Source organism: Garra rufa, chromosome 16 (genome assembly GCF_049309525.1).
Source record: "Garra rufa chromosome 16, GarRuf1.0, whole genome shotgun sequence".
NCBI lineage: Eukaryota > Metazoa > Chordata > Actinopteri > Cypriniformes > Cyprinidae > Garra > Garra rufa.
The window spans coordinates 29,454,620-29,475,024 of NC_133376.1; the positions used below are offsets into that span (position 1 = coordinate 29,454,620).

The following is a 20,405-nucleotide window of genomic DNA, read 5'->3' on the forward strand; positions in this document are numbered from 1 at the left end:
GATTTGTTTATAATGATGTTTTAATATTCAGAAAACAAATATAAGTACACAACTAAACACTCATTGCACTGATATAGGATACACAAGTAAATGTATCTGAAAAATGTGAAATTATTATTATATGTGAGTACTAATAGGAGCCTTAAAGAGTTTTAAAAGAAAAAGCGTATTACTACAGTATAATGTAACAGATATTTAGAATTATCTGCTTTTAGAAACACTTGTAACTACAAAGTTTATATTTTATTGTTTTACATATATTTGCTATTGCATTTTAAGAATAATCTGAATTGTTTACTTTATATAAACTCTATTCTCTATTTTGACAAAAACATGGTCTATTTTTTTCTAAATAAACAAGAAGTTTCTCTATATCTGTATATGTGTATATTTTATTTACAAAATAGAAATTGGTTAATTACACGTTAGAATATTACATTATATTGACAGTATATACACACGCATCAATGGTTTTACTGCTGTTTTGTTGACGCTGCTGTTAAATTGACTTTTAAATTCATATTCTAGAACTGTAAATTCAGCACAGCTTTGTAGCCTCTCATTCTGCCATTCAAAAAGTTTTTGGTGACATCTTGGTGATGGTAGACTTGTGAAGTTTGAATCTTTTTTCTTCTTCTGTACTCTGCAAGCGCTGTCCATCCTTTTCTCATTCCTCCATCTGTTTAGTCTGAGTCATCGCTGCTGCTGCAGTAGGAGCTGTCGCAGCATTCGGCCATGTACAGGAAGGTGTACTCACTCGGGTCCAGCTTGGGAACCCACTCCCTTGGAACCAGGAAGGTGGCCAGGTTAAACAGATCCACAAACACCTTATAGCGATCACTGGCAAAACAAACATTGGTTATCAATACATTGTGTTCTTGTTTTTGAGTGGTTTGTGTTTAGAAGATACTGCCAATTCACATCTGATTTTCCAGCATTGTGTTTCACTTGGATAATTCCAACAGATGCAGAGTGTTTCATTTGATGACTGGATTTGCCCCAGATTATTTGGCCTACCTGACAGTTGAACGCAGGTACTGATATCCTGATGAGCCACCTGTGCCGCCTTTACTGCCAATCATTCTGTGCACCATGCACACGTGGTTGTCTTGGGGGAAATTCAGATATAAATTATGCAGGAAGTAAAATAGAATTGTTATTGATATGCAAAAGAAAAGCTTTTCTTTTCTTTTATTCAGTGTTTACACTCCTAATAGGCTTTGGGTGTTTTAGGGCAGGTTTATTTGCTGTTCTGATGCTTTGTTTTCAGTGGTGTCACATACATCTCCATTTTGTCATGAGGGTGTCGATGTCCATCAGAGATGTCAGGAGCTGGAAAGGAACCTGGAATCGAGGCTCCTCCCTGAGAACAGATGGCGAGTTGAGTTACAAATGAGCTATCAGAAAACTAACAGAAAACATAACCATGGAATTCTATTACGTTCCTTAAGAGTATTGTGTAAATGCTAACACTGGACCACAAAACCAGTCTTAAGTGGCACAGATATATTTGTTTTATGCCAAAAATCATTAGGATATTAAGTGTATATCATATTTCCTGAAGATTTTTTTTAAAACGTTCCATCGTAAATCTATCAAAACCTAATTTTTGATTAGTAATATGCATTGCTAAGAACTTAATTTGGACAACTTTAAAGGCAATTTTCTCAATATTTTGATTTTTTTGCACTTAGTTGTATCTTGGCCACATTTTGTTCTATCCTAACAAACCATACAAAATGGAAATCGTATTTATTCAGCTTTCAGATGATGTATAAATCTTAATTTCAGAAAATTGACAGGACTGGTTTTGTGGTCCAGGGTCACATATTTTATATGATACCATCACTGTACCGCATCTGATTTTAAAAGTATTAAGGCAATGTTTTGTAGTCATTTTTCGACTTTTAACTTTTTAAATTGGGGTTTAAATAGACATGTTTGCAAAAGGTTATACTACACTTAATGAACAACCCTTTTACAACATTTATTTATCTTGGTTAAAGTTAATTCCTACATACTATTTTACATATATTTTAGCACATATATACTGGTAATTGAAAACTACTGTTGAATGTTTGTATGTGTTACCTAATGCATTAGATGATAATATACTGTGCAATACCCCTCATTTTATTTTAAAGAAATTAATGATTTTATTCAGCAAAGATTTTTTAAATTGGTCAAAAGTGATTAAAAACATGTATAATGTTACAAAAGCTTTCTACAGTAAGAAAATGCTGTTCTTTTGAACTTCTGTTCATCAAAAAAGCCTGAAAATTGACTGTTTTCAACATTGATAATAAGACTTGTTTCTTGAACACCAAATCAGCATCTTAGAATGATTCTTGAAAGACTGATAATTCTTGTCATCAGTGTCAATATCACAAAAAAATAGTAGCCTAAATTAAAAAATAATAAACTAATTACCAGGAATAGGACAAAAACTACAGTAGAACAAAATAAATAAATAAATAAATAAGGAATGCTTCATACATTGTATAAAGTAATCAAATGTTTAAAAACACTGCATATTCTTCATTGTACATTAAATATATATTTCTTCTTATTATTGTTACAAAAGTGGTTTAGTCAAGAGCAGTGAGAGATTGTTTGGTTAACATGAATGACAGACAGCAGGAATATTAGACTGCTGTCACTCTAAGATCTACCAATATGTGACCCTGGACCACAAAACCAGTCATATATACATCATCTGAAGGCTAAATATTCAATTCCACTGATGTATGGTTTGTTAGGATAGAACAATGTTTGGCAGAGATACAACTATTTGAAAATCTGGAACTAAATAGTGAAAAAATCTCCTTTAAAATGATCGAAACGAACTTCTTAGCAATGCATATCATACTAATCAAAAATTAAGTTTTGATTTATTTACGGTAGGAAATTTATTAAATATCTTCATGGAACATCATCTTTACTTAATATCCTAATGATGTTTGGCTTAAAAGAAAAATCGAATCAAATTAAGGTTTTGTGCTCCAGGGTCACATATACTGTTATACATGTGTTTTATTTTTCTGCTGTTTGCCTTTACTTAAGACCTAAATTACTGTGTTTACGAGGATACTTGCAAAGGCGGACATTTTGACACATACAAGTGTGTGTATTTAACTGTCCAAGACCAATAAAGTGGAAAAAATTGCTAATTGCATTTCTATGGCCTAAAATCACATGTAACCGTGATAGATACGATAGTTGAAAATCCATACCGGTTGACAAATTTCTACTGGAAAATTGTATCTAGCGTATCTCTCACCCTTACTGAAGACTTGAGTAATGGCACATAGAAAACAGTTATTTAAAACTGTAATAATCTTACACAATATTACTATTATCACTGTATATATTTTTTTATATATTTTTTTATTTTATTTGAAATGAATGCAGCCTTGTTGAGCAAAATAGTCTTCCTGCTGATTTTGTGTTTAAATATGCAGGTCATCCTGCAGATAGATGTACCTGTAGAAGTAGATCATCAGGGCTCCTTGCAGTGCTTTATAGGACAGCCTTCTCTGACCTGCACAGACAGAAGCAGATATTCAGTTGTAACCGCTAGTGAATGTGTCACTTGACATTGTATCTCTGCAGCGTCTCGAGAGGTTTGCTGACCTGTGCTTACTAAGTGATCATGTCTTTTCTCATCAAACAGCGATAAGAAAATGTCTCTCTGCTTAATGAGCTCGGCCATCATCTCCTCTTTTATCTCTGAGGCTGGTTTTTGCTATTAAAAGGAAACAAGAGTTGTCACTTACAACTTAGATGTGAGAATTGCACAGAATTACCCACGGATCCGCCACATACCTCTATTTTTTCCTTCTCTCTCCTGAGCCCCTCGAAAATATTGGTTTCCAGTTTCCCCCAAAAATTGAAGCCATCTTCCTCCAAGCCGGGCGTTCTCTCCAGCCATTGCTGAAAGGTATTGATTGCATATGAGAAAGGTTGCTGTCCGCTAGATTAATCCTGACTTGATATATAAATTGGCCATGTAACCTATTCCTCTCTGAATACCAATGAAATCCAGTAAGTTATGGTTCTTGTGCTGAGTTACATTGATTAATACAGTATTCATGACTTCACAGCTAATATTTCATCTTATAATGTCATTTCCCTCAGGTTTACAGTACCTCCACTAACTGTAGCATCGTGGGCGCCTGCTCTGAGTGGAGGAGCTGCTCACTTTCCTGGTCACGGAAATTGTCCCGATAATGCCTTCTGTTGTATGGGACCCTCTGGTTGTGCGGGACACCGATCTTGTTTTCCAACAGTCGAAACTGCAGACTCTGGAAGCCTGAAGCAGGTGAGAGATATTCTCTGTGCACAAAAAAGCGCAGATCAATCGAACTAAATACAATTATGCTAAACACTGCCATTGATTTTGATTTAACAAATTAGTGCCATCTAATGCTTATTTACTGAGTTAGCTATCTCCCGTCTCTTGAGGGTTAGCACATTTCCAACAGCAATTTTGCCCAACCAATGCTGCTATCCAGGAAATGTAATACTTGTTTGGAGTAATTGTTTGGCAGTGAGGTTTTTTTCTTGTCATAGCCAGTATCATGAATTTAAAATAATGAGAATTACGCTACCAGTCAAAAGTTTCTGAACAGTATGATTTAATTTAATAAGTATCTTCTGTTCACCAAGCCTGCATTCATTTGATCCAAAGTACAGCAAAAACGGTTAAATTTTAAAATATTTTTACTGTTTAAAAAAATGTATTCTATGTGAATATATTTTAAAATGTAATTATTCCTGTGTTTTCAATGCTGAATTTTTGTCATTACTCCAGTCACATGATCGTTTAGAAACCATTTTAATATTATGATTTGCTGCTCTAAAAACATTTATTATAATTATTATTACTATTATGTTGAAAACAGCTGAGTAGAATTTTTTCAGGTTTCTTTGATAAATAGAAAGTTGAGAAGAACAGCATTTATCTGAAATTGTTTTGTAACATTAGAAATGTCTTTATCACTTTTGATCAATTTAAAGCATTCTTGCTAAATAAAAATATAAATATCTATAATTTTGTTCCAAAAAAATAATATACTGACTGCAAGCTTTTGAATGGTATAGTGTATATACTGTAAAAAAGATTCTGTAAAATTTATAGTAAAAAACGGCAGCTGTGGGTGCCGGAATTTTACCGTAAAAAATAGGGTAGCAACGTTTTAGGTTTTACGGTTTTAACTTAAATTTGCAGTTAAATACCTTAATTTCATTAACTGATATAATGTTAATATACCAATCTATTGAAGTACTAAAATCTGTTTTGTACCTTTGGTAATACACTGATAACCACCAAATGCAGGTGGTGATGAGACGGTCACATGATGAATCGAAGCCCATCACTAGCAGCTTTTAAATATTAAGATATATAGAAGGTGCAGTGTCATTCACACAAACACTAAAGACCATCATGGTAACACACATGAAACTGAAATAATACAATAAACATTCATTTAACAACATTAGGTGTAACATACAACCCTAATGTACAAAACTGATAAGAAAAAACTAAGAAGAAACAGTTATTTCAACAAAAAAACATCAAATTTGAAATGTAACACAGGGAATTCTGGTAATGTCACTGTAAATTTAACATTCTTTTTCACTTCCAAAAACTGTATACTACTATAAAATTACATGTAATGTCCAATACCGTTTTTCACCGTATATAGTAGGGGAATTTATCATTAACCATTTAACAGGTTTTTACTGTAGCATTTTTACAGCCTTTTACCGTTAAATTCAGTCATTTTTTTACAGTGTAATGTATGTTTATTTCAGTACTCAACTGTTTTAAATATTGATAATAATAATGATGCTGAGAATTTAGGTTTGATCACAGAACTAAATTACATTTAAAAACATATTCAAATAGAAAAGTTATTCTAAAAAGTAAAAATATTCCAAAATAAATAAATAAATACTGTTCTTGCTGTACTTTGGATCAAATAAATACAGGCTTGATGAGCAAAAGAGACTTCTTTAAAAACAAAAAATCTTACTGTTCAAAAACTTTTGACTGGCAGTGAATATGCACCATACCTGAAGTCATAGAAGTCTAAGGCAGTCATAGTTTCCAGAACAGCAAACTGGTCAAGCAACAGTCTGAATATCATCACAATCCTGTTGATGCGTGTGTTGACTTTCAGCATGTTTCGCTCATCACGTACCTGAGGAAATACGCAATACATTTCAATTAATTTTCAGCCTGTCCCTGACACATGACATTTAACTAGAGAAGTATCTTAAACTAGACTGAAGGTGGCAGCCTCATGCTGCAGTGCACATCCTTTCTATGAACTAAATTACATACATCATAAAACTGAAGGTTCAGGCTGTTGATCATTGTCCTAAAGGCCTCCAGACAAAAAATGAACTAAATTTTTTATTAGGTTGAGAAGCATGCATATGCGGAGCTTTGACAAGAATCTCAAATATGCTTATAAATTTTTTTTTTTTTAATTTTTAAGGATATTAATAATTGTGCTCAACAAGGGCAAAAGATTTCAAATAATTGCTGTTCTTTTGAACTTTCTATTCTTCAAAGAATCCTGAAAAGTTTTCCACAGTAATATTAAGCAGCCTCACCATTTTCAATGATGAAGATAATAAAAAGAAATGTTTCTTGAGCATCAAATCAGCATATTAAAATGATTAACACTAAAGGCTGGAGTAATGATGCTGAAAATGTAGCTTTGCGATCACAGGAATAATTTGCAATTTAAAATATATTAAACTAGAAAAATGCTATTTTCGACTTTTAATCATTTTTTATAATATTACAGCTTTAGCGAACATAAGAGACGTCTTCCTCGTAGTTCATAAGAGACAAAACCAGCTCCAAACTTTTTGAATACTAATAGCACAAAATATCAGATAATAATATTAAAATAATTGCCCTGCTTCTGTCTGAGCTACTGAGCTGAGTTGGTGTTTTATTTACAGATATTTATGAAAATCATTCATCATCTCTGTCTAATCTCTTATTTGTGCCCTGTCAGCTTGATCCTCCATTAGATATATTATTCTCATTAAAAATGGTCTTTAACAGATTTTTAATAGGTGACTTATTAAATGTTAATCTTATTACAATGATTAAAAGCAGGTCCGTTCAAGTTAGGAGCAAAAAAGGAAGCTAAATCCGATACCTACAGCTGTTCATAACCCAGTAACACAAATCTTCATGTTTGAGTCTATACTTACATGGCCACTGATGAAGATTTCTCTGACTGAGTCCAGCTCCCATAGAACTTGTTTAAACCACAGTTCATATGCTGCAATACAAGGAAAGAGTTCCTTCGGTTCACATATGAAAAGTCATTACATTTCAAGGTAACTGTACTGCAGTGCAGTGCCATTGATCTCTGAAGTAATTAAAGTCATGTATTTCAGCATTGTGTGCATATGGATTACGTGTTTGAGTAATGCTGGATTCACTCTTGTGATGGATTCTTGATTGTTGACATTTCATTTCCGAAACAAGAGTTACATTCAGCATTATGTTGTAGTTTTTGAGTTAGTCCTGCCTATTTTTGTCTGCAGTGAAACCTGTCAGCACTCAGCATTGTAAACGGGGAAATGAGTGTTTGTTTGTTTTTTTTTCCTGACGTGTTTTGGGAGCGTTCATTGGAGAGAGGCTAAGACTGATTTGCCCGAAGGCTGTTTTTGCGTTTGTTTGGCTCACCTTGATGTGTGACGATGAACAGATGTTCGTCATGGATCTTGTTTCCCTTCAGCTCACTTTGAAGCACCTGAGATGTCACTATTTTATCCAGCTGGGGATGAGAGGGATTTTAGTTTCATGGAAAGCAAGCCAAAAAAGTCTGAAATGACTAAACTTAGTGTGTTTATTTAAAATAGAACAGAAAACTAACTAGTTCACTGTTTGCCATCAAAATATAAAATGCATGCATTTCCGATGCAGTGTTAATTAATTTGGAAGCTAGGGAAGAATGTGGACCTACAGATCATTAAAAAAAACTTTAGATTGGAGGGCTGCCCACCAATTAGTAGAAGCTATGCTTAACGCTTTTTAAAATATATAATATCATTACTAAGCTTGAGCTAATGTGTAGTTTACCTGCAGATAGTCACCATATATAAGTCCTCCTTTACTGGCCTTGTTAATTCCAGTCTGAGAATCATCACTCTCATCTTCTTTTGGATTCTGCTTACTAGTTGACCTGTATTTTCATCAAACACATCAATATACAAGAAAAATCTGTGTACAACATTCAGTGTAGGTTTGTCTTCTGATTTCAGGAATCAGGGAGGAATGTGGCTTTGAGATTATCATTATATATTCTTAATTGTCTAAAAAAGCTGAAAATACATACACAAATTTCCTCTGGAAATACGGACATCCACTCATGGCTGAAATTTAAAAAAAAAAAAGTCGGATTGTTTTCTGTCCCTCCACTTCAGAAAGGCCGTTCTCGAGGAAGTTCGGATGTTTTATAACGTTTTCTCTCATGCTGACTGACCAATCACCTCTAGATCCATCCCACCTCCCTTCTGTCCATGTTCACCCCCGTGAGCATGTTGTACTTTGCCTTTTTCTTATCTTGGGTGAAATCGAACTAAAACCGGCAAATTAAAACAGAACTTTGACTTTATAACATTATGAGCAGGGCTTTTGTACATAAATTGAAGGGTTCATGGACCTGGGCAGCTAAATTTCAACAGTGTTCCTATATTTACACCCTTTAAAAATGACTGAATTACACATGGTTTTGCAACAAAACAGTCAGTGTTCCTATATTTACACCCTTTAAAAATGACTGAATTACACATGGTTTTGCAACAAAACAGTCTTTTTACAAGTTTTACATGTATAGAACAATTTGACATACCTGCCACTGAATTAAAAAAAAAAAAAAAAAAAAGGTAATTGTCACTTTTTATCTCACAATTCTGAGAAAATCTCACAATTCAGACTTTTTCTCGCAGTTGTCTTTTTTATCACAATTCTGAGAAAGTCAGAATCGTGGCTTTATATCTCTCAATTCAGACTTTATGTTGCAAAAGCGAGTTTATATCTCACAATTCTGACTTCAGAACTCGCATTTGCGATTTCATATCATGCAATTCCGAGAAAAAAGTCAGAATTGTGAGTTTATAATTTGCAATTCTGACTTTTTTCTCATAATTATGTTTATATCGCAATTCTGAAATTTCTTTTAGCCCGGTTTCACAGACAGGGCTTAGACTAAACCAGGATTAAGCCATAGTTCAATTAGGATATTTAAGTAATTTTTATAAACATGCTTAGAAGAAAACTAAGCATTACTGGTGTGCATCAAAGACTCTGATATATTTAAAGATCAATCAGTGCAATTTTATTTCAGTTGAAACACCTCAGACTTACATTTTAGTCTAGGACTAGGCTTAAGCCTTGTCTGTCAAACCGGGGGTAAATCGCAGTTGCGAGTTTATATCTTGCAAATGCAATTTTTATATTGGAATTCTTTTTTACAATTCTGATTTTTTTCTCAGAATTGTCACAGTTGTGAGTTTATATCTTGCAAATCTCAGAATCGCAATTCTGAATTCAAACTACTGCGAGTTTATACCGTTGAATTCTGAGAAAAAAAAGTCAGAATTGTTCATTTTTTTATCTTGCAATTCTGACTTTATAACTTGCAATTGCATGTTTATATCTCACAATTCTGACTTTTTTCAGAATTATGAGAGATAAACTCGCAAATCTGAGAAATGAAGTCAGAATTGCCTGATATAAACTCACAATTGCAAGGTATAAACTTGCAATTCTCAGAAATGAAATCAAAATTGTGAGATATGAACTCGCAATTCTGACAACATATCAATATTTTTTCCCCCAGAGTTGGATATCTCAGTTCTATAGTTATAAAGTCAGAATTGCGAGATATAAAGTCACAATTGAGAGAAAAAAATGTCGCAATTCTGACTTTTTTTTTCTCACAATAGGCATATAAACTCACAATTGCGAGACATAATGAGAAAGGTTTTTATTGGCGTATTAGATATGGAAGCCCATTTCCACCACTAAATAAGAAATCGCAATCTATTTTATTGCAATTTCGAGTTTAAATCACACAGTTCTACCTTTTTTTTCTCAGAATTGTCAGATATAAACTAACAATTGCGAGTTTATCTCTCATAATTCTGACTTTATAACTTATAACTTGCGAGTTTATATCTCACAGTTCTGAGAAAAAAAAGGCAGAACTGTGTGATTTAAACTCGAAATTGCAAGAAAATAGATCGCGATTTTTTATTTAGTGGTGTAAAAGGGCTTTCATATCTGATACGCCAATAAAAGCCTTTCTCATTATGTCTCGCAATGATAATGAGTGTATTTTATTCAGCTTTTTTCAATTGACGCAAACTGTTTTTAATAGTTTAGTCAACTGAGGTGGGATATTTGCACTCTTTTATTTGACAATATTCTCCATTTTGTTTTTATTTTTTTCCCCCTGAAGTTTGCTTCTCTAAATTTGTTTCTATTACATAACATGACAATGTTTGACATTTGATTATGTCAGTGTCTTGTTAAATAAACCTCCTGCACAGTTTTTTTTTAACCGACTGCCCTTGTGCACAAATAGATTTACCTGCTTACACTGTATATTGTGCTTCCGTGGTGTTTTTAGGTGCAGCGGATCCAGATAAAAAAAATTTAAACAACAGCAGTCAACATAAATGGTGAGTCATGCATCATTTGAATCATTTACATCCTCTGAATCATTTTATAGTGGGCTCATATGAGAGCATCTAGAATGATTATAAAGACTTCAGTGATGTGTCTTTGTATTATCTGTAAATATACAGGCTTTTCAGCTGAATTGTGGATAACAGGTGAACTCTGGCTAGCCGGAACAGATTGTGAAAGGTTAGAGGGTTTGGAATGAGAGTCTGGGGATCCGATGTGTGTGTCAGAGACAGACAGCAGGCTTGTCTTTGTGTGGTAGTGTCTTTTGTCCTTGTAAACACACTGCTCGCTGGGGCACCAGAGTTTGCTGATATTGAGCGGTCTGTGACAGGGATTGGGTGTCACTGTCTTCATACCTTTTGAGAAGACTTGGCTAATCCATCAAATCTGCCACTTGGGGCATAAGCGACACAAAAACGGCCGTTAGAGACAACGCTATACAGAAATGAGTGACCTTGATAAACCAGTTTTAGTTTGGGGACTCAGCAAAACGAAATGCTTCAGACCCATTAGGAAGTATGTTTGCAGGGACTTGATTGTGCATAAATGTTGTGTTTGAGGGCAGTGTTAATCAGGAGCCGGGGCAGAACAGTATGGTGCTTCGTGGATTAAACCAGAAAACAGAGACCATGGCTAATACGGGTGATCCAGGGAAGGTTTTTCCTCAGTGCATTTACATATCATTAGCATGCACCTCACTGAAACAACACAGTGGTGTTGGTGGCATCATCAGACCTTGCCTCGCTCACTCATGCTTAGTAAATATGATGGCAATTTCCTAAAGGAAGTCTGTTGTGTCTCTAAATATATATTTATGAATCCACAACAGTTATTACTAAAATCATTTATGCTATTATGCATTCCATTGGGCCTTCATCCCAGCGTCATTTAATTCGTTTGAGTATGGAGGTTTGCTACGTGTCTCTCTAGCTTTCCTGCAGAAAATATTTTGCAGTCGTGGGATCCGCAGAAAGCTCCAGCTCAAAAAGGGGCTTTACGTAACGCCTCACTTTAAAAGTACAGCCGTGTTATGTAATCTCGTGTTCTACTTACTCTCTCGCTATAGAATTGATCAAGTTCCTGCCGCGCTTATATGTATGGTTATTCACACTCATGTATGGGATTCAGATGTCAGTGTGTAAAAATGGATTATAGTTGAATTCGACATACCATGCTATATATTTATAGAATAAAGGTTTGTTTGTCGTAATACTACCTGAATGTATTTTAAAGGGATAGTTTACCCTTAATTGAAAATTCTGTCATTAATTATTCACCCTCATGTTGTTCCAAACCTGTAGGGCCTTTGTTCGTTTTCGGAAGACAAATTAAAGGAGTAGTTCACTTCTAGAACAGAAATTTACAGATAATGTACTCAACCCATTTTAATCCAAGATGTTCATGCCTTTCTTTCTTGAATCGTAAAGAAATTACGTTTTTTGAGGAAAACATTTCAGGTTTTTTCTCCATGTAATAGACTTCTATGGTGCCCCTGAGTTTGAACTTCCAAAATGTAGTTTAAATGCAGGTTCAAAAGGCTCTAAATGATCCCAGTCGAGGAAAAAGGGTCTTACCTAGCTCAGTGATTGGTTATTTTCCAATAAAAATTACAATTGATATACTTTTTAACCTCAAATGCTCATCTTGTATAGCTCTGTGTGAACTCTATTCTGGTTCATGACAGTTAGGGTATGTCGAAAAACTCAGTGTTTACAAGGTAAACGTGCAAAAAAGTTCAAACGCCTTTTACAAAAAAAAAAAGAAGAAAGAAAGTAAAACAGCGATGTAAGACTATTTTGAAGTTAGAGCTGAAAATGAGATGGAGATGGACTTTTCTGACATACCCTAACTGTCATGAACCGGAATACACAGAGTAGACAAGACAGAAAATAACAGATCGTTTCGCTAGATACAGATCTGGCCATTTAAAATGCGCGCGGGAAGTAAAGTGGTCTCGCGTGACGCCGGTGTATTCCAAGGGAACACGGAAAATACAATGACATAGGAAAGACATGATCAATAGGGGGCAGTCATGTAACGCACTGGACTGGAGCAGGCTGAAAACATTGCTGCAAACTAAAGGGTACGGTAACCTGGAGGGGACACCTTCGGTTCACTTATGTTTGTCGTGGCCACACAAATGAATTCGTAGGAACGTCATATTACTTTTTGTCATTGCCACGAGATATTAATTCCTGGGAATGTCATATGTCGTGGCCACAAGATTATTTTGTCGAGGTAACGACATCCTTATGTTTAATGCATAAACAAACCTGCGTAACCATAACCCAGGATTATCAGAGATAGGTTTGTTAATATTTTTTATTTTGAGTTAAGAAATGATTATATTAATTGTTATAGAAATTAATGCAATATTAAGTTATATATTAACAATAGGCAATGCTGTATATGCGAATGTCTGTGCGCGATGTAGACAGCTTCAAAAGTTTATCAAGAATAAATATTACATATAAGTACTTCAAATTAAATAGCCCTGCAAGAAACATTTTATGCATCCTAAAGTCTTAACCATTAATTGATCCTCTTTTTTCTGTAATAAATTTATTATTCGTTTATATTCATTATGTCCCCCTTAATTTCGATCTCTTAACATTCCGAATCTAAATGATAAATGCTGGCATGCCATTAAAGCTTTGATTATGCTATATGGCTGGGATTATATATATATATATATTCATTTTTAGTCTAATTATAACCTTTATAGTGTTTCATTGTCGAATGAATCATTCACGTTCCATTTGTAAATCGTTTATGGTCACACACAGGCATTAATACAATCATAAAGTCAAAACTTTATTGGCATAGTTGTCGTTCACAATATTTGCTAAATATATGCCAAATAGCATATACAGAAAGTTATTTAGGTTAAGCGATTCACAATAAAGAAAAAAGTAGATAGCTCTAAATCACTTATTATTTATTATTATTATAGGTTATTATTATTTCAATACCTGGTTAGGGCTATTTATTTTTAACGCCTGACAATTATGCCAATAACGTTTTGACTTTTTGATTGTATTTATCCCCGTGTGTGACGATAAATGAGCATGTTTTCATTTACAAATGAAACTACGTGATGATTCATTTCTCAGTAAAACAGTTTAGTATTTATATAGTCTAGTCTATTAATTAGACGAAACAAAATAAAATATGTTCAATTCAACCTTTAAACTACATTCCAGTAAAAATCAGTCATATCATATGTCAAGCATTTACAGAATCATTTACATGAACGTTAAAGAGAGCCAAATTAAGGGGTGGAAACGCACGGAAATAAAAATATATACAAAAATAACAGGCTAATAAAAATAATATTAGTAATAGTAATACTAATGATAATGATAATAATATTAAGACAAATACGAAAAAAAGACTATTAGTTAATAGAAGGAATGTAGGCCTATTTTACTGTGTGACGATAAATTATTTCCAAATGAAACTACGTGAATGATTCACTCTTCAATTATTTGTCTATTAATTAGACTAAATAAAATACAATATATGTTAAATTTAAGCTTTAAACTGCATTCCAGTAAAAACCGCAGTCATAGAACCTTTACAGTATCATTTACGTTCAGAATGTTATGTAACGAGATCAAAATGAAGGAAAAAATAACGAACATAAACGAATAATACAAATATTACGGAAAAAAAGAAGGTCAGTCAATGGACAAGATTGTGGGATGCATGAAATGTTTCTTGCAGGGCTTGAAGTAGGCCTACATGTAATACATGTAAACACTTGTGAAAGCTGTCTACATTGCGCACAGACAGCATTAGCATATACAGCATCGCCTGTATAATTAGGCTATTTAATATTGTATTAATTTCTATAACAATTAATATAATAATTTCTTAACTCAAAATAAAATCTCAAATAATTCTGGGTTACTAATGTCACGCAGGTTTGTTTATTCATTAAACTCGTGGCCACAAGAAATGCATGTTGAGCAAAAATACATTTCACGAAAATAATATAAAATTACAAAACAAAGAAAACAAATGGAATGAGGGATAAGCTTTAAAGTTCACGTAAAAGCCAAATATTAAGCGGCATCCTTCATGTTTTCTTTATTCAGCAAATACTTTACAGTTTTGAATTATGTTCAGCTTCTGTTTTTATGACCATAAATGACAGTTTTTTTTTTTTGTTTTTTTTGTTTTTTTTTTTTTAGAAAAACGTCCGAACACCGGTCTCAAAAGTAGAAGCGAAAGTCTTGTTTCCACCAGCGCGGCATTTTTTTATTCACCGTAATTGATGGATGTCTAAAACAAAAATAAGGAGAATCCTAAAACATATAAATATACATTTCTTAAAATAATAACATCTGAACTTCGTACACAACAATACGGCAACGACTTTACAACAGAACACATTATTTTATTTTTAAAGTAGCTTGTACACCAATGGATTTCAGATGTCAGGATATTTCAGACCGCATCTCCACAGCATAATCACTCTAATATTAAACATACGGGTCAGGAGGCGGGTCGGGTACAATATTTTATTTTTTATTCGGCGGTCCGAGTTGCGGGCGGGTTAGTTGAAAACGTCGGTCGGGTTCGGGTTGTTTATCCACTGACCCGCGCATCACTGGTGTCAGGGCCGTGGACACTAATGTTTTGAAAAAAGTGGAGCGAGTGAGGAAAGCTTTCCCCTTCTCCCTGGCATGCATTTGAATGCTGAATTCGAAATGCAACTGAATGCAGTCAGAATCCGCCCCCAGCACCCCCAAAATAGTCTCCAAATGTTGATTACAACAAGGCAACAGACAGCATTCAACACCCCACCCCACCCCCACTTTGCCATTCATAAACATTTCGCTCTTTATACTACATGCCGCTTAACGCTGATGCCTCATTAACGGCTACTTTTCAGAAAACTGAAAAAAAAAGAAAAAAAAAACACTTCCCTTTGGTTTCCCAGAACAGACTTAAGCCTAGTTCCAGGCTTAACGAACTTCTTCGAAATAGAAGAACTACTTTTCCACTTAAAAAAAAAGAAAAAGAAAAAAGGTGGGGAAAAATTGCATAACTCACTGGAGCACTTTTGCAACTGTATTCGTTGTCAGTCATATAAGCTTTATTGTTTTGAAAAGTGAGCCTTCTGTTTATTTGTCTAAATTATTTTCTATATTAGGATATAATACTAGGCTATAGTATTTACATGGACATTAGGCCAAACATGGGTTTCTTCCCTTTCACTTCAATTAGTTTTTAAGAAAAAAAAAAAAAAACTGCATGGGCAGTGCGCCATCTTAATGTACAGCATCAAAAATGTAAGAACAAATCTAAAGACAATAATAATAATAATAATAATAATAATAATAATAATAATAATAAAATTAATTATTAACACTCCTAAAAGTACAGTATAGTGCTCAGATACACTTAAGTTAGGTGACCTAACCCTAGTTCATACTTTATTTCAACTTTTCAATTATTTAATTAATTTACAAATAAACAAATGCCTTTCCGATATGATATAAGTGAAAAGGGAGACGATTTCGAAAATGATTTCACCAAAAGGCGGACGCGAACTCGGGTCTCCCGCGTCAAAAACGATATGTTACTCGTATTATCACTTGCGCCACTGAAAATGTTGCACAATAGCCGTCTTTTGTAATATTTGTAAATATGGCCTATTTGCATTGTGTAAAAACATTAAATAAAAGGCACCAGACCACAGAAAATGGCATATACTAAAGTATTTTTTTCTGTTTTTACATTTTTACATTTATTTTGCTTCCGACGCCCATGCTTGATGATGAAGTATAGTCTATAGGATATAACAAAGTGCTTTTCCAGTCCCGATTCGTCGAGGTTTTATTCCGCATCCACCCGCTCGCGCTATATTAACTATATTATTTGCCCGCTGCCTGCTTAGAATAAATTTCTAAGCACCAAAATCGCAAAAACAAATCAAAATAATAATTTTTAACTCTATAAAAACTGTAGTTTATATTTATCCTCTCCATTTCTATTTCTCTCTACTCAAATTAATTGTCAGTGTATCTAAAATTGTGTATCTTAGAAAAAGAAAAAGACGAACTACCTCTTAAACATGCATATCTTAATTTGATGTTGCTTTAAAACGCTGAAATATATAATGTATTTTATTCTGAAGGTGAAAGTTGTCGAGTTATTCAACTGCCCGCGGCGCCGTCAGGATCACTTTTCCCCCCTTTAATTAAGTGGATACAGCTTAATACTCCTTCAAGAGTACGGGATTGCTCAAAACTATGCTATTTTACATATTTCTGTTATTTGTGTACAATCACAATGAAAAAACAGATGTGTATGCTATTTGTTAAAAAAAAAATGTAAACAAGATGCTAGTTTAAGGGCGCATCACAGAAATTGCCTACAATTCTGCATATAGGCTTGCTACTTATTAATTTTATTTTATTTCGTTTTGTTAAATTATTATTCATTAAGAAAATTATATTTCGCATATGGGCATTTTTATTTATTTTACATACAGCTTTTTTGGGGTTTTCTCTGTGCATAAGCTCTGCGCGTGACGTTCTGATGTTTCTGCTGCTTTTTGCTTGTGTACAATTAACCCCTCAAAACGAATTTAGCTGTTATTAATGTGACACAGCCACGTTTCAATTTAAATTTAAATGTAATTTAACACAATCTGGTCGTTAGGCTAATAACTAAACGCGTCGGTTGTCGTTTGAAAAAAAAAACAAAACAGAAATTAACATTTCTATTTTCAATGCAGTCTAATAAAAGTTCATCAAGAAAAAAAGAAAAGAAAATAATAATAAAACTGCTCCTGCTTATGAATAAATTTTTGCTTGATGATGAAGTATCTAAATAGTCTATACTCTATAGGATATAACAAAGTGCTTTTCCAGTCCCGCTTCCACGAGGTTTTATTCCGCATCCACCCGCTCCGCGCTATATTAACTATTATTCGCCCGCTGCCCGCTTAGAATACATTTCTAAGCACCAAAATCGCAAAAATACTGTTGTTTATATTTATCCTTCCCATTTCTATTTGTCTCTACTCAAATTAATTGTCAGTGTATCTAAAATTGTGTATCTTAGAAAAAGAAAAAGACGAACTACCTCTTAAACATGCATATCTTAATTTGATGTTGCTTTAAAACGCTGAAATATATAATGTATTTTATTGTGAAGGTGAAAGTTGTCGAGTTATTTAACTGCGGCGCCGTCAGGATCACTTGATTTTTTCCCCTTAATAAAGTGGATACAGCTTACAATACTCGTTCAAGAGTACGGCATTGCTCAAAACTATTCTATTTTACATATTTCTGTTATTTGTGTACAATCACAATTAAAAAAAAAAAACAGATGTGTAGGCTATTTGTAAAAAATAATAATAATGGAAACAAGATGCTGGTTTAAGGGCGCATCACAGAAATTGCCTGAAATTCTGCGTATAGGCTTGCTACTTATTAATTTGTTAAATTATTATTCATTCAGAAAAGAAAAACATATATTTCTTATATGGGCCTATTTTATTTATTATTATATATAGGTTTATTGGGTTTTTCTCTGTGCATAAGCTCTGCGCGTGAGGTTCTGATGTTTATGCTGCTTCTTGCTTGTGTATAATTAATCCCTGAAAACGAATTTAGCGGTTTACGTCAGTTGTCGGTTGGAAAAATAAAATAACTGAAATTAACATTTCTATTTCCGATGCAGTCTAATAAATGTTCGTCAGGAAAACAAAGAAAGAAAACAAAATAACAATACAACTGCACCTGCTTATGAATAGGCTATCTTTTTGCTATTGGTTTGAACCATAATTTCAGGAAAGAGGAATCATTGAACTATTGTACTGGTATTTGTGACCAACGCCCCCTAGAGCTGGCCATGGTGTTTGGCTACAGAATGTTGTTCCTTGCGCCACCTGGTGGATATTATATGAAGTGCAACAACGTTGTAAAAAAATCAAAAAAAGCCGCTGCGGCAGGACGCGTGCCCACGCGTGCCGAATTGCAGGCTGCCGCGTGAAAATAGACGCATTTTTAATGGCCAGATCTGTAAGACCCTTCTTCCTCGGCTGGGGTCGTTTAGAACCTTTTGAAGCTGCATTTAAACTGCATTTTGGAAGTTCAAACTCAGGGGCACCATAGAAGTCCATTATATTGAGAGAAATCCTGAAATGTTTTCCTCAAAAAACAATTTCTTTATGACTGATGAAACAAACTGGCATAGATTAGGGTTTAAAGGAGAACTCCGGTGTGATATTGACCTAAAGTGTATTGAATCATGATACCGAGTGTGAACGTACCTTGCATATCTCATCTCGGTTTGTGTCCAGCTGTCCGAAATCTGTGGTCAGTTAGCCGATGCTCACAACAGGCTGTCAATGAAAGTCAACAGGGCATCGGAATAGCCATGTAAATAAATCACTGTTTTACGCCATTTACGAGGCACAAAGTAGCTCCACACTTCATTGGTAGACTTCCAAGGGCCCTGACATTTAAAACGAGACATTGAGAACTCAGAAAAAGCACCGGTAGTTTATTTACAAGTAGATTTATACAGACATTTTCCACCAGGAACAGACCGGTCGCCGCCATCTTGAATTTAGTCACGATAAGTCGAGTGTCGAGCACGAAGGAAACTACAACCTGATAAGTTGATAACCTGATAAATTCCTTGGTGCTCGACACTCGACTTATCGTGACTAAGTTCAAGATGGCGGCTACCGGATTTTCTTTCCCAGTTACTGTCTGTATAAATCTTCTTGTAAATAAACTACCGGTGCTTTTTCTGAGTTCTCAATGTCTCGTTTTAAATGTCAGGGCCCTTGGAAGTCTACCAATGAAGTGTGGAGCTACTTTGTGTCTCGTAAATGGCGTAAAACAGTGATTTATTTACATGGCTATTCCGATGCCCTGTTGACTTTCATTGACAGCCTGTTGTGAGCATCGGCTAACTGACCACAGATTTCGGACAGCTGGACACAAACCGAGATGAGATATGCAAGGTACGTTCACACTCGGTATCATGATTCAATACACTTTAGGTCAATATCACACCGGAGTTCTCCTTTAAGTACACAAACTGAGACACACCTAATGTTTTTGACATTGCATTTGGCAATACCCAGTTAAAAATATTGGAAGATCATAAATACGGAGCAGTAAGTAAGTAAATGCACACTATTACCAGTCAAAAGTTTTTGAACAGTAAGATTTTTAATGCTTTTTAAAGAAGTCTCTTCTCACCAAGCCTGCATTTATTTGATCCAAAATACAACAAAAACAGTCGAATTTTGAAATTTTTTTTATATTTAAAATAATCGCTTTCTATTTAAATATATTTTTAAATGTAATTTTTTCCTTGATCAAAGCACATTTTTCAGCATCATTACTCCGGTTTTTAGTGTGACATATAATCCTTCAGAAATCATTCTTATAGGCTGATTTGCTGTTCAAAAAAGCATTTTTTCATTATCATAATCATTATTATTATTATTATTATTATTGTCAAAATTTAAAACAGCTGAGTACATTTTTTCAGGACTCTTTGATGAATCGAAAGATCCAAAGATCAGCATTTATCTGAAATAAAATGCTTTTGTAACATTATACACTATACCATTCAAAAGCTTATATATATATATATATATATATATATATATATATATATTATATTACTCTATATA

The 20,405-nt window shown here is 34.0% G+C and overlaps 1 protein-coding gene across 1 annotated transcript; it reads right to left on the reverse strand.

The window, feature by feature from the left end:
• Nucleotides 1-374: 374 nt before the first annotated feature.
• tdo2a (tryptophan 2,3-dioxygenase a) lies at nucleotides 375-8,494 on the reverse strand. The gene is made up of 12 exons (XM_073820831.1): nucleotides 8,373-8,494; nucleotides 8,117-8,219; nucleotides 7,721-7,811; nucleotides 7,240-7,310; nucleotides 6,079-6,206; nucleotides 4,149-4,335; nucleotides 3,826-3,933; nucleotides 3,634-3,745; nucleotides 3,484-3,541; nucleotides 1,284-1,363; nucleotides 1,018-1,108; nucleotides 375-840 (listed from the first exon to the last, which is right to left on the reverse strand). The coding sequence occupies exons 1-12, from the start codon at nucleotides 8,405-8,407 to the stop codon at nucleotides 684-686; spliced, it is 1,221 nt and encodes a 406-aa protein (XP_073676932.1). The 5' UTR covers nucleotides 8,408-8,494; the 3' UTR covers nucleotides 375-683.
• Nucleotides 8,495-20,405: the final 11,911 nt, after the last annotated feature.

Bases quoted from the DNA above. Each gene is read 5' to 3' on its own strand.
- tdo2a (XM_073820831.1), bottom strand. From the start codon at position 8,407: ATGAGTGGATGTCCGTATTTCCAGAGGAAATTTGT. The intron at 8,220-8,372 runs GTATGTATTTTC...ATGAAAATACAG, and splicing joins TATTTCCAGAGGAAATTTGT to GTCAACTAGTAAGCAGAATC. The intron at 3,542-3,633 runs GTCAGCAAACCT...CTGTCTGTGCAG, and splicing joins TGATCACTTAGTAAGCACAG to GTCAGAGAAGGCTGTCCTAT.